Here is a 12922-nt window from a genome sequence, read left to right as displayed (position 1 = left end):
CCATGCCTGACAACCTGAGGATCCCAGATGACAGGAGAGAACCAGCCCCCAAAACTAGTCCTTTGACTTCTGTATGTTAATCAAAGTATGCACATTTATACTGCACTACACACACACCATGCACATTTACGTGCCACACACAATAAGGATGTAAATGTAAAAATACTCAGTAGACATTGTAAGTGCTATGAAAAGCAATACTATCATCACTTCCCTATCCTTAGTAACCACTGGCCTGCTTGTTACAGTAAATAGCTCCTGGCTCCATCTCCCGAGAATGGGATTACTACTGGGTTGGGGATTTAGCTCAGTGGTAAGGCGCTTGCCTAGCAAGTGCAAGGCCCTGGGTTCAGTCCTCAGCTCTGAAAAAAGAAAAAAGAAAGAGGGGTTGGGGATTTGGCTTCCATGCAAGGATGACATGAAAATTCATGAAGGCTTCCATATTTTAAAAAAACAAACAGGAGTTGGTTGAGAAGAATTAATGGAATTCCAGTATAATTTAGTATAGTATTTTTTTAAAAAAATGCACAAGGTTCGGTTCCCAGCATTATATATAATAAATATTAATACGACTCAAGTTGTATTTCTCTGCTGTGGGCCTTTGTTTTTCATGGGGCTAGCGATGCAACCTAAGGCTTCTTAGCAAGTGCTCTGCCACAGGTACACTCCCATCCTAAAGAACTCTCAATAAAGATGGATCACAGCAGTATGCACAGTGAGTACTCTGTGTCTATGTTGTTTCATTGCTGCCATTTGACTTCCTAAGTAAAATGCTGTGGACGTACGTGACCTAATTCTATGTCTACCTTTAAACCGAAAGTATTGTAAGAAATGAAAAGTGCAGATGGTATACATCTATAATGCCAGCATTTAAAAAGAAGTGAAGGTAGACAGATCAAGAGGAATAAGAGTTCCAGGCCAATTGAGCCTACAATGGATGGGGAAGGGATAAGGAGAGAGAAAGAATCTATTACAAATGTAGTCAGTGGTACAGCATGTGCCTAGCATTCACAAAGACTTGAGTTAGCTCCCCAGCAACACACACACACACACACACACACACACACACACACACACACACACACACACACACACAATTTATATTTCTACTACGTTAAATTATTATAATTTCTACAATTGTTTGCTTGAGACAGGGTTTCTCAGTGTAGCCTTGGCTGTCCTGGAACTCACTGTTGGCCAGAGATTCATCTGCTTCTGACTCTCAAGAATTTTCTACAATTCTTTTGTTGTTGTTTATTTGTTTGTTTTGAGACAGATCTCTTAAATAAGCTCAGGATGATCTTGAACTTTAATCATTCTGCCACCTCCCAAGTGCTGGGGTTGCAGCATGGACCACTACTGGATACAAGCCAGGACTTACTGCATTAGCTCTCCACCTCCACCCTACACTTGGCCTATTTCTTAAAGATTAATTTTGGTGTGGTATGGTGTGTGTGGGGGGTGTGCGTGCGTGTATTCTACAGCCCTTCTTCTCCTATTTTGGAGCTAGTACCTAACTCTGTAGTCAAGGCAGGGCTTGAACTCAAGGCAATTCTCCTGCCTCGCCATCCTGAATGTTGGAATCACAGAAGTGCAATATACTTGGCTATCTTCAGAAAAGACGAAAGTATAAGCAACCTCCCGCGCTGAGCTGCTAGAAGGATCCGTTGGAACTGTTGTGGGTTTTGGCGTATTCTTTAAAATTCAAATTGCATCCAATCTATCTTTCGACGTCTCAATCTCTATCGTCTCGAACTGAGCAAATGAAGCGCTAAGACCTTGCAGGACACTAAAAAGCAAGGGAGTGGAAGGGAGTGGGTGGGGACAGGGACAGACACCCGGAACTAAAGTGAGAGAAAAGCAGGGACTGAAATACGGAGGAGGGATTTCACATCAGGACCGGGTGGGTTGGGATTAGTGAGGGACCGGAAGAACGCTGGAGGAAGCTCTTTCTCTGCCATGGCGGGGCCGGTCAGCTTGCGCGAGCTTCTCATGGGGGCGTCAGCCTGGCTGGGCTCTGAGAGTCCCGGAGGTCCCTCCGCTGAAGGCGGGGGGAACGCAGCTGCTGCGCCCGAGCCACCGTGGAGGGAGGATGAGATCTGCGTAGTGGGAATCTTCGGCAAGACGGCTCTGCGCCTAAACTCAGAGAAGTTCTCTCTGGTGAACACTGTGTGCGATCGGCAGGTTTTCCCACTCTTTCACCATCAGGATCCTGGGGATCCAGGGCCTGGAATCAAGACCAAACCTGTCTCTGTCGGAGAGGCCGGGGGAGCCGGGGACCCGGGGGCTGCTGCCGGGGATTCACTTCGCGGAGGTATGGCTACGGCGGAAGGTAACCGAGCTGAGCCAGGTCCCCAGGACTTTAGTCTTCTGCAGGCCTATTACAATCAGGAAAGCAAAGTTCTGTATCTTATTCTCACTTCCATCTGTGACAATTCACAGCTTTTGCGTGCTTGTCGGGCTCTCCAGAGCGGTGAAGCAGGTGGGGGCCTCTCTTTACCACATGCAGAAACACACGAGTTCTGGAAGCATCAGGAGAAGTTGCAATGTCTCAGTCTCCTTTACCTCTTCTCTGTCTGTCATATCTTGCTCCTGGTTCATCCGACTTGTTCCTTTGACATCACTTATGATCGAGTATTCAGAGCCCTGGATGGACTGAGACAGAAAGTACTACCCCTCCTCAAAACAGCCATCAAGGATTGTCCTGTTGGCAAAGATTGGAAGTTAAATTGCCGACCTTGCCCACCTAGACTCCTTTTCCTCTTTCAACTCAATGGAGCCCTTAAGGTGGAACCCCCTCGGAGCCAAGATACAGCTCATCCAGATAAACCCAAGAAGCACTCTCCCAAGAGAAGACTGCAGCATGCCCTGGAGGATCAGATCTATAGAATCTTCCGCAAGAGTCGAGTCTTGACGAATCAGAGTATCAACTGCCTCTTTACAGTACCTGCCAACCAAGCTTTTGTGTACATAGTCCCCGGAAGCCAGGAGGAGGACCCAATCGGCATGCTGCTGGACCAACTTAGGAGCCATTGTACCGTGAAAGACCCTGAATCTTTGTTGGTGCCCGCACCCCTTTCTGGACCTAGGCGGTACCAAGCGATGAGACAGCACAGCCGGCAGCAGCTTTCCTTCCACATTGATAGTAGCACCTCGAGTTCTTCAGGCCAGCTAGTGGATTTCACTCTTCGAGAATTCCTGTGGCAGCACGTGGAGCTGGTCCTGAGCAAAAAAGGTTTTGATGACAGTGTGGGCAGGAACCCACAGCCTTCCCATTTTGAACTGCCTACTTACCAGAAGTGGATCTCCGCAGCTGCAAAGCTGTATGAGGTGGCTATCGATGGGAAGGAAGAGGACTTGGGCTCACCCACTGGGGAGCTAACATCTAAGATTTTAAGCAGTATTAAAGTCTTAGAAGGGTTTTTGGATATAGACACAAAGTTCTCAGAAAACCGGTGCCAAAAAGCTTTGCCCATGGCTCACAGTGCCTACCAGTCAAACTTGCCGCACAATTACACCATGACAGTCCATAAGAATCAGCTCGCTCAGGCTCTTCGGGTATACAGTCAACATGCTCGAGGTCCAGCCTTTCACAAATACGCCATGCAGTTGCACGAAGACTGCTACAAATTTTGGAGCAATGGCCATCAGCTCTGTGAAGAGAGGAGTTTGACCGACCAACACTGTGTACACAAATTTCACTCCTTACCTAAATCAGGTAGCCAAAAAGTTCCCGACATTTTGCACTGAAAACTTGAGCTGTGCTTTTAGTATTAGTGTGTGCTTGTATGGGGTGTGTGTGTATGTGTGTGTGTATGTATGTATATATGTATGTGAGTGTACCTGGATTATTTGGTATGTGGGGGTTTTGTTGTTATTGTTGTTGGTTTTTTTAAAGAGCTCTGCAGAAATTTTACAGTACTTTTTTTCCCTTTGTTTTCTGTTGTTTTTTTGAAACAAGATCTCTATTTAATCCTGCCTGGATCTGGAACTCACTATGTAGATAGACCAAGCTGACCTCAGAGTCACAGAACTCCTCCTGCCTCTGCTTTTGAAGTCCATGTGCTACCATACCCAACTAGTAAATACTTTCTATTTTAATTCTTAAAATTACATTGTGTGCGCGCGTGCGTGCGTGCGTATGTGTGCATGCGCATTCGTGCATGCATGCATATATGTGTGTGTGTATACATATATGTGTATATATATGTGTGTGTGTATATAGTGTATGTACTTGTGTGTGGATATATGACTGTGAAATTTATGTGGAAGTCAGGACAATTGTAGGAGTCAGTTTCCTCCTTTAACCCTTGGGTCCTGGGATAGAACAAAAGTACCAGATCAGCCATCTTGTGTTGTGGTTTGCCCTGGAGTTATCTGTATTTTGATGCTAATTCCACTGCCCCAAGGACAGCTGCCTAGTCACATACTCAAGACTCTGGTGACTTCACCAGAACCTTCTCTCCTTTGAATTTGTAAAATACAGGTGAGGGGCAGGTACAGGATAGAAGGAAACCTGTCATTGGAGGAGAAGGAAGGATGGGTAGGAGAGAAGTTTGAAGGAAGAGGAGGAGACTGGAACAGAAAGGAGAGACAGGAGGGAGAGGGAGAGAAGCCATGGCAGGTGATGTTAAGATTCCACTCTGTGGGGGTTGGGGATTTGGCTCAGTGGTAGAGCGCTTGCCTAGGAAGCACAAGGCCCTGGGTTCGGTCCCCAGCCCCCCCAAAAAAAAGAAAAAAGAAAAAAAAAAAGATTCCACTCTGTGTATTTACAGGATGTTATTAATGTTCTTGAGGGATGGATGGTACTGGGCTCTGTATTATATTTTACCAATTGGGTCAAAGATCATTGTGTTGTGTGTTCTTTTATATGATGGCTTGAGTATAGGAAAGTGTGCGGCGGCAGGAGACTCTGGGGCGCCTCAGAGTTGGGATGTGTGTTTCTGGCATGGAAACCTGCCTTGGGAACTAGATAGGTAGAGAGACTGCTGCCAGGCTCAGAGAAAGGCCATCGGCAGTGTGATAGGGGATGGAGCAAAGCGGGTGAGACGCTTTGCTGACTGAGAATTAAAATATCCAGCAGATATCTTGGGGAATTGCGGTGCCAGACCTAGCTGGGGATAAAAGACAACCCTACTTTTTTTACTTTTTACATTTTTACAACAACAATCGAACTCAGGTACCACATGAGCCTTCTTGCCAGCCCTAAATTTGATCTTCTACCACTAAAACAAAAACATCACCCACAACTAGTTTTTCTTAACTTAAACAATGAACTCTAGTGAGTTGGTAGATGAAAAGTTTTAAGTGGCATGAAGTTTCAGAAAACGTATGCTCACCCTTTATTGTAAAAATTTTTTGTTGAACTAATAGGAATACATTGAAAAGGAAGGTCACGATGATATGACACAAAAGGGGGAAAATCACTTAGAAATTTGACTTTTTATTTACTTATTTTTGGGGCAGGGTCTCATGATAGACTAGGCTGACCTTGAACTCTTAGAGATCCTTCTGCCTCTGCCTCCAGATTGCCACACTTGTGTGCACTGCAGATATGAATGAGGCCCCAAGTCTCATCCTCAATGCTGAAAAAAAGGGAAAATCTTTATTATTGTGTATTTAATCAAGATTTTTGTTGTTTGCTTGTTTGTGTGTGTATGTGGTTTTTAATTGCCAGTGAACTATTTGAAGAATTTGGGGGGTCGACTGTTGTAGAACACAAAGTAAAGTTGGCTCTGCGTCGTCTTTGTGTGATTACTAATGATGGTTACACCTTCCAGGAGAAAAACCAGAGGCAGATAGGAACCCTCCTGTGCTCTACCACAACAGCCGAGCCCGCTCCACTGGAGCCTGCAACTGTGGAAGGAAGCAGGCCCCTCGAGACGACCCCTTCGATATCAAGGCTGCTAACTATGACTTTTACCAGGTAGACTCTGAAGCTTTCCTTCTCTCTTAACGACTCAATATTATCCACAGTGGAATGCCTAGAAAAGCCAAAGTAACTGCAAAGGTGAAGAACAGGGCAAGTTCTTTATGTGCACTCTTGGTTTTTTGTATTTTTTAACCATCCTTTATACACATACATTAAGTATATAAACTATTAGAATGAGACAGTTGAGTTCTTTTTTAAAGACTTATTTTTACTTATTTGGAAAGAGACCTATTTTATGTAACTCACTAGTTAATTAATTTTTGTGGCAGGGTCTGTGTATTCTGGCTGTTCTGGAGCTTGCTATGACCAGCCTATCTTCAAACTCACAAGAGTTCTCCCTGCCTCTGCCTTCTGAGAGCTGGGAGTAAAGGCGTGAGCCACCAGGTCTGGCTTAGGAAGCTTTTATTATCTAGCTCAAAAAAAAAATCCATTATCACAATCTTATGTTTCTAAAATTCCTTATCAATGATGTTTTTATTTAAGTGTTTGTGTGTGTGAGTGTGTATTGCATGCACATGCCTATGGACATTGAGGGTATTGAACCCACTTCAGCTGAAGTTATGTGTCTTGAGTTTTTGCATCCGTGTGTCTGTGTGCACCGTGTGTGTACATGGTGTCCGCTGTTGAGGGGTGGGTGTAGCTGTTCTTTGCTACTTTGTGGGTTCTTCTTTCTTCCACCCTTCTCCACCCCTTTTCCTCCTCCTGTTTAACCCCATAACACTAGATAGGAGAGAGAAAAGGATAGAGGAAGGGAAAGAGAGAGATCCCCGAATAAAGTCGGGTTGGGAAGGATGCAGCATTGTCACTGGGCTACTTTCTACTGACCAGGGAAACTCAGTCTTCCCTCAGATATATAATTTTCTCTTCTTGTTTCTTCTTGGCACACTCGGCCAACAACAGCCCACCCCAACTCTTGGGGCTCTAGCATTTATATGCCCTCTGAAAAGTCCCCAGAATTCCAAACATCACACAATCTCAGGAACTACCTGCAGCTGGCAAAATCACACCCCTGCTAGAGCACGAGGTAAACCATAGTCAGCTGCTCTAGACCATCTGAAGCAGCTCTGGAACTAAAACAAATACATGTTTCTCTATTTTTTCAAAGAAACCGAGACTCCAAAACTCTCACTACAGGCGGGGGACCTTTGTCAGGCCCATGCAAAGTGTGCCGCTGAGAAATTATGCTGAGATATTTATTGGAGGAGGGGAGAGCTCCTTTTTGGAGCTGGAAGATGAGGGAAGAGTTGGAGGCACACAGACAGAGAGGCAGAGGGAATGGGAGAGAGACAGACCAGACAGGAAAGGAATGAGAGAGCACGCTGGGGTGGCTGGGAGCCCCCTTATGTGCTGCACTCAGCACACCTGGCACACCTGAGGAGGAGGGCGGTGATGTCAGCCACCCCTAGGTCCCTGAGGGTAGGTCACTGGGAATGCCCAATTACTAATTAAAATCAGAAGAAGGTATGGGATTCCGAGACAGGAGTTACAGTTGTGAGCCACCATGTGGGTTCTGGCAAGAACAAGTCCTCTTACCCACGGAGCCATCTCCCTGCATCTCCACTGGCATGGTTTTAAAGAGAAGTAAAATTTCTGGTTATGGGGTTGGGGATTTAGCTCAGTGGTAGAGTGCTTGCCTAGGAAGCGCAAGGCCCTGGGTTCGGTCCCCAGCTCTGAAAAAAAGAACCAAAAAGAAAAAAAAAGAAAAAAAATTTCTGGTTATAAAACCACTCCTCCAAAACAGCCTTTTTGAATCCCTTTTTCTAAGTGGGTCAGTGCAGCAAATGTGTTCAGTGACTCTTGCTAATTCTTATCACACTAATGGTCACTGGGATTAAAAACAGAGCTCTGCTTAGAATCACTCACTGCCTAAAGGAATAACTCAGACTGGATTCTTCTGGAATATAGAAATAGTTCTTGCTACTTCAGTACCCAGGAAATTAAATTCATATATCCATGTGACAGGGAAAAAAAACAAACCTCCATGTTCTTCTTTGCTTGTCCATTGATTGCTGATCCCGCTCGTTAGAGTGTAGTGTGTGTTTACTTGTTTAGAGACCACTAGCTCAGGAGGTCTGGAACTCACTCTGGCCCAATGCTAGCTTTGAACTTTGAGTTCTGCTTCACTCAGCCTGCCTCTCAAAGACTGCATTACAGGCACACACTACCCACTCTCTGCTCAGTAAAATGTGTGGGGTTTTGTTGGTTTACTTATTAAATGAGCGGGGCTGGGGATTTAGCTCAGTGGTAGAGCGCTTACCTAGGAAGCGCAAGGCCCTGGGTTCGGTCCCCAGCTCCGAAAAAAAAAAAAAAAAAAAAAAAAAACTTATTAAATGAGCAAAGAAGACCGTATTGTTTGAAGTAAAAAGTTTCTACTTCTTATTTCTCTTTATAGCTTCTGGAAGAAAAATGTTGTGGGAAATTGGATCATATCAATTTTCCTGTATTTGAGCCAAGTACTCCAGACCCTGCTCCGGCTAAAAATGAGCCCTGTCCCACCCCAGCAGACTCGGATGCCGAGAAACTGAAAGAGAAAGAACCTCAAACCCAAGGAGAGGGCACAAGCCTCAGTCTGGCTTTGAGCCTGGGCCAGTCAACAGACAGCCTAGGCACCTACCCAGCTGATCCGCAGGCAGGAGGAGACAACCCAGACGTGCATGGGCAAGGAGAAGTAAAATCTGAGAAGAGACCAAACTTGGTTGACCGGCAGGCATCCACAGTTGAATATCTCCCAGGCATGCTACATTCAAATTGCCCAAAAGGCCTCTTACCCAAATTCTCCAGTTGGTCTTTGGTTAAACTAGGCCCAGCCAAGTCTTACAACTTTCATACAGGTTTGGACCAACAGGGCTTTGTCCCAGGAACAAACTATCTTATGCCTTGGGACATTGTCATCAGGACTAGAGCTGAAGACGAAGGAGACTTAGACACGAACTCCTGGCCTGCTCCAAATAAAGCTATTCCTGGAAAGAGAAGTGCGGTTGTGATGGGCAGAGGAAGGCGGAGGGATGACATAGCTCGAGCTTTTGTTGGCTTTGAGTATGAAGACTCTCGAGGTCGGAGATTCATGTGCTCAGGGCCTGACAAAGTAATGAAAGTGATGGGAAGTGGACCGAAGGAGTCGGCTTTAAAAGCCCTCAACAGCGACATGCCCCTGTACATCCTGTCCTCGTCGCAGGGCAGAGGGCTGAAGCCACACTATGCTCAACTTATGAGGCTTTTTGTTGTAGTTCCTGACGCTCCTTTGCAGATAATACTGATGCCTCAGGTAGGGGATGCAACCCTTCTCTTACAGGACAACAACAACAAAAAAAAACCAGTGTTTTGCTGTTTATCTTGGGGGTTTTTTTGGTGGTCTTTAAGGGACAAATCAGGGAAGCCCATGTTGACTTGGAACTGAACATATAGTTTGATATCTCTACCTTCCAAGTACTGGAATTATGTGTGTGTACCCTCTTCCTTATCAACTGTATCCCAAGCCCATGATAATTATTGTAATTTGCATGTTTGTTTATGACAGTCTCTTGTGCTCCAGGCTAGCCTTGAACTCTGACCTTCCTGCCTACCTCCTTGGTGCTAGGATGGCCAGGATACACACCTACATCTAGTTTAGGTAGTGCTAGGGATTGAACCCAGGTTTCCTGTTTCCTTGATAAGCACTGTACCAACTGAACTCCATCTCCCACCCTTTGATTTTATTACTTTCTTTGGGGTTTTTTGTTTGTTTGGTTTGGGTTGTTTTTGGTTGTTTTTTTTTTGTTTTGTTTTGGTTTTTGGTTTTTGGGTTTTGTTTGTTTGTTTGGAAACTGGCTCTTTCTGCTGCCCTGGCATCCTGGAACCTGAAATGTAGACTAGGCTGACCTAGAACTCAGAGTTCTGCTACATGATAGATGTGCTCTATCATGGAACTGCCTTCCAGTCCCATATCTGCATAAACATTTTGTTTGCATTTATTTACCTATTCATTTATTTGCTGTCTGTGTACTCATTGGTACACTAAGCTAGCCCTCTACTCGCTAAGCTACATCCCCAGGTACCTAATTTCTTTTCAAATCCAAGAGATCTTTATTGATTTAATGGTTACAACTGTTAGAATTTAATTTAACCCTAGTTTACCTGATGATTTAGACGTACAGTCAGAAACAAACAACCAAACAAGCTAGGCTTGGTGATACAGGCCTTTAATCCCAGCACTTCAGAGGCAGGTGGATCTCTTGAGTTTAAGGGCAGCCTGGTCTACAGAGTGAGTTCCAGGAAAACCAGCCAGGGATATGGAAGGAAAGAGCCTATATCAAAACAAAAAACAAGGGGTTGGGGATTTAGCTCAGTGGTAGAGCATTTGCCTAGCAAGCGCAAGGCCCTGGGTTCGGTCCCCAGCTCCGAAAAAAAGAAAAAAAACAAAAAAACAAAAACAAAAAAACAACCAAAACCTAGTCAACAGAAAATGGAAAAGAGCTGACATCCAACTGGGCAAAGTGACCCAGGAATCACCACAGCTTCCTCATTCCTGTTCATTGTAGCTGCTTGATCTTCCGCGTTCTTAGAACCCATTGCTGTTTAGACAGACAGTTCTCTCAGGTGTTTCTTATTGAGAAATCTAAAAAGTAATTTTGTAACCTGTGTTTTTCAGGTTCAACCAGGCCCACCACCGTGTCCAGTATTTTACCCAGAAAAACAAGAGCTCACTCTCCCACCTGATGGCCTTTGGGTCTTGAGATTTCCTTATGCATATGTGACTGAGAGAGGACCTTGTTTCCCTCCTAAGGAGAACGTGCAGCTCATGAGCTACAAGGTGCTCCGAGGAGTCCTCAGAGCAGTTACACAATGAGTCTTCCAGCCGCTCCGCCCCTGACTGAAGCTGCTGATTGTCTTCTTGTTTTTGATGTTTGTGAATTTTTTTAATGTGTATTCTGTGTTTTCCCAAAACCCAATGTGTTTTGGTTACAAGTATTCAGTATTTGGACAATAATTGTTCCATTATTTCATTATAATTGATATTTATTGTAAAATCAATAAAAGTTTGTTCTACAAAAAAGGATACAAAATGTATACTTGGTATCTGTTTTGTCTTTTTGTTTCATTGTCATAATAAGGCTTATTTTTATCATAATTTAGTGTTCTATCTTTCTGGTAAGTAAAATAATAGGGGCTGGAAACCTGGCTCTTAAAAAAGCACTTGTTGCTCTTTCAGAGGATCTCTTTGGATTTCCAGGAAGCACAAGGCTCATAGCTGCCCTGCCTGTAACTCCAGGCCTAAGGTTTCTCTGTGTATCCCTGGCTATCCTGGGACTCGATCTGTACAATAGGCTAGCCTAGAGATCAGAGATCCTCCTGCCTCAGGCTCCCAAAGCACTGGGATTAAAGTGCACCATCAGCGCCCAGGAAATTGATGCTCTTCAAACTACTTGAAAGCAAGGTCAGTATATCCCAATGCCTATAAGACCTGTGCTCTGGAGTTTAAGGCAAGCCTATAACAACTACATAACAAAACCCACCTCAAGTTAGAAGACAGGATGTTGTAGCGCTTGCCTGTATCCCACCATTCAAGATAGCAAGATTAGATGTTCAAGGCCACCCTAGACTACAGTGAGGTAGTTGGAAGCCAGCAGGAACTATGAGATTAACAGAACAGAATACAAGAACAAGGTGATCTAGATTATCACCACAAGAATTGAATTGCAAAATCTGGTATAGCCCTGGCTGTCGTAACTAGCTTGCCTCAAACTCAAAGAGATCCACCTGCCCCTGCCTCCTGAGTGTGAACCACCATGCCTGTCGATAGACTTATTTTGAATTGGGGCTATTTACGTGTATGACTTTTACCTGCATGTACACATGTAGGTGCACCATGCACATGCTTGGTGACCAAGGAGGTCAGAAGAGGGCATTGGGTTCCAAACAGCAACGGAGGAGGAAGGAAGGAAGGAGGAGGAAAAAGAAAAAGAGAAAGGAAACAAGTGCTCTTAACTGGTTGAGTCATCTTTCTAGCCTCTGGCCTAAGACTCAATACTCAGCCTCAGTCTCTCTAGTATTACAGATGTGTGCTAACAAAAAACTTTGAGTATTAGGCATTGAATTCAGGTCTCAAGTATACCACTGAGTTGTCATCATCCCCACTGTCGTTTGTTCTTTGTATTTGAAGGCAGTCTACCTTGAATTCATTCTGTAACGCAGGCAGAACTAGAATTTGCAATCCTACTGCCTCGGCCTCCAGAGAAGCTGGGATTACAGACCTGTACCCTCAGGCCTGACATGTTAAATACCTATGCTATGAAATAATTTGCTACATGTATAAATCTCACCAATCTATAGTAACTTTTCCCAGCATATGATCATCGCCAATTGTGGTTATGTTATTAATTAGATAAGTGCAAAATAAGTTGAGACCCAATGTAGTGTAATTGATCCTATTTTCCCAGATACATTTTAGAATACTGTGAGGACAGGATTCGATATTTTGGTCTCAATGTATGTGAATTAGTGTTTACCATATTTCTAAAAGCTGCTACTTGACCCAGCCAAAGGGCTCAGTGGGAAAAGGTCTTGCATGGTGAAGGAGAGGACTACCTCCCTTAGGTTGTCCTCTGCCATTACACGGGCACACATATACACACAAAACAAGTAAAAGCATAAAAAAATAAACAATGAGATAGGGTTCCGGGCAGCAACCCTTGCCCTGCAGTTCCAGTTAATCAGGTGGATGAAGCAAGAACTCCTAGGCTTGACCCTAGGAGTTTGAAGCCAGCTTCAGCTGAGTACTGTGATTCAGTTGTTTCCAGTGTTTTGTACTGGGAATTAAACCCCTGGCCTTAAGGGAAGACAGACGCAGTGGAGCTCTAGCCTTGTCGTCATGGTGAGTTCCAGGTCAGCCAAGTAAGACCCTGTCTTCTTAAAGAAGAGAGAGATGGGGGGTGGGGGTGGGGGGCAGGTACTGAGAAAGGGAAGGAGGCACAGAGAGGAAGGGGGAGGGGAGGAAAGGGGAGGAAAAGGGAG

At 44.6% G+C, this 12922-nt stretch overlaps 1 protein-coding gene across 3 annotated transcripts; it reads left to right on the top strand.

Annotated features, from left to right (window-relative positions):
* The first annotated feature begins 1916 nt into the window (after window positions 1–1916).
* Smg8 (SMG8 nonsense mediated mRNA decay factor) lies at window positions 1917–10978 on the top strand. 3 transcript variants are annotated; one of them, XR_015630391.1, is made up of 5 exons: window positions 1917–3718; window positions 3962–4081; window positions 5781–5926; window positions 8325–9197; window positions 10560–10978. XR_015630391.1 is itself a non-coding variant. In NM_001398589.1 (4 exons), the coding sequence occupies exons 1-4, from the start codon at window positions 1960–1962 to the stop codon at window positions 10755–10757; spliced, it is 2976 nt and encodes a 991-aa protein (NP_001385518.1). In that variant the 5' UTR covers window positions 1936–1959; the 3' UTR covers window positions 10758–10969. The 3 variants fall into 3 exon arrangements, 1 of the variants encoding a protein (NP_001385518.1); XR_015630390.1 differs by lacking the exon at window positions 3962–4081 and having other exon boundaries at window positions 8325–9756; window positions 10155–10978; NM_001398589.1 differs by lacking the exon at window positions 3962–4081 and having other exon boundaries at window positions 1936–3718; window positions 10560–10969.
* Window positions 10979–12922: the final 1944 nt, after the last annotated feature.

Source organism: Rattus norvegicus, chromosome 10, assembly GCF_021556685.1.
Source record: "Rattus norvegicus strain SHRSP/BbbUtx chromosome 10, alternate assembly SHRSP_T2T, whole genome shotgun sequence".
Lineage (NCBI taxonomy): Eukaryota > Metazoa > Chordata > Mammalia > Rodentia > Muridae > Rattus > Rattus norvegicus.
The sequence above is the reverse complement of the archived record's forward strand: the minus strand, read 5'-3'. Positions and strand labels throughout refer to the sequence as shown.

Excerpts from the sequence above, each read along its gene's own strand:
- Smg8 (NM_001398589.1), top strand. The coding sequence starts at position 1,960 with ATGGCGGGGCCGGTCAGCTTGCGCGAGCTTCTCATGGGGGCGTCAGCC. Across the intron at positions 3,719-5,780 it reads TCACTCCTTACCTAAATCAG|GAGAAAAACCAGAGGCAGAT; the intron begins GTAGCCAAAAAG and ends TACACCTTCCAG. Across the intron at positions 5,927-8,324 it reads CTAACTATGACTTTTACCAG|CTTCTGGAAGAAAAATGTTG; the intron begins GTAGACTCTGAA and ends TTCTCTTTATAG.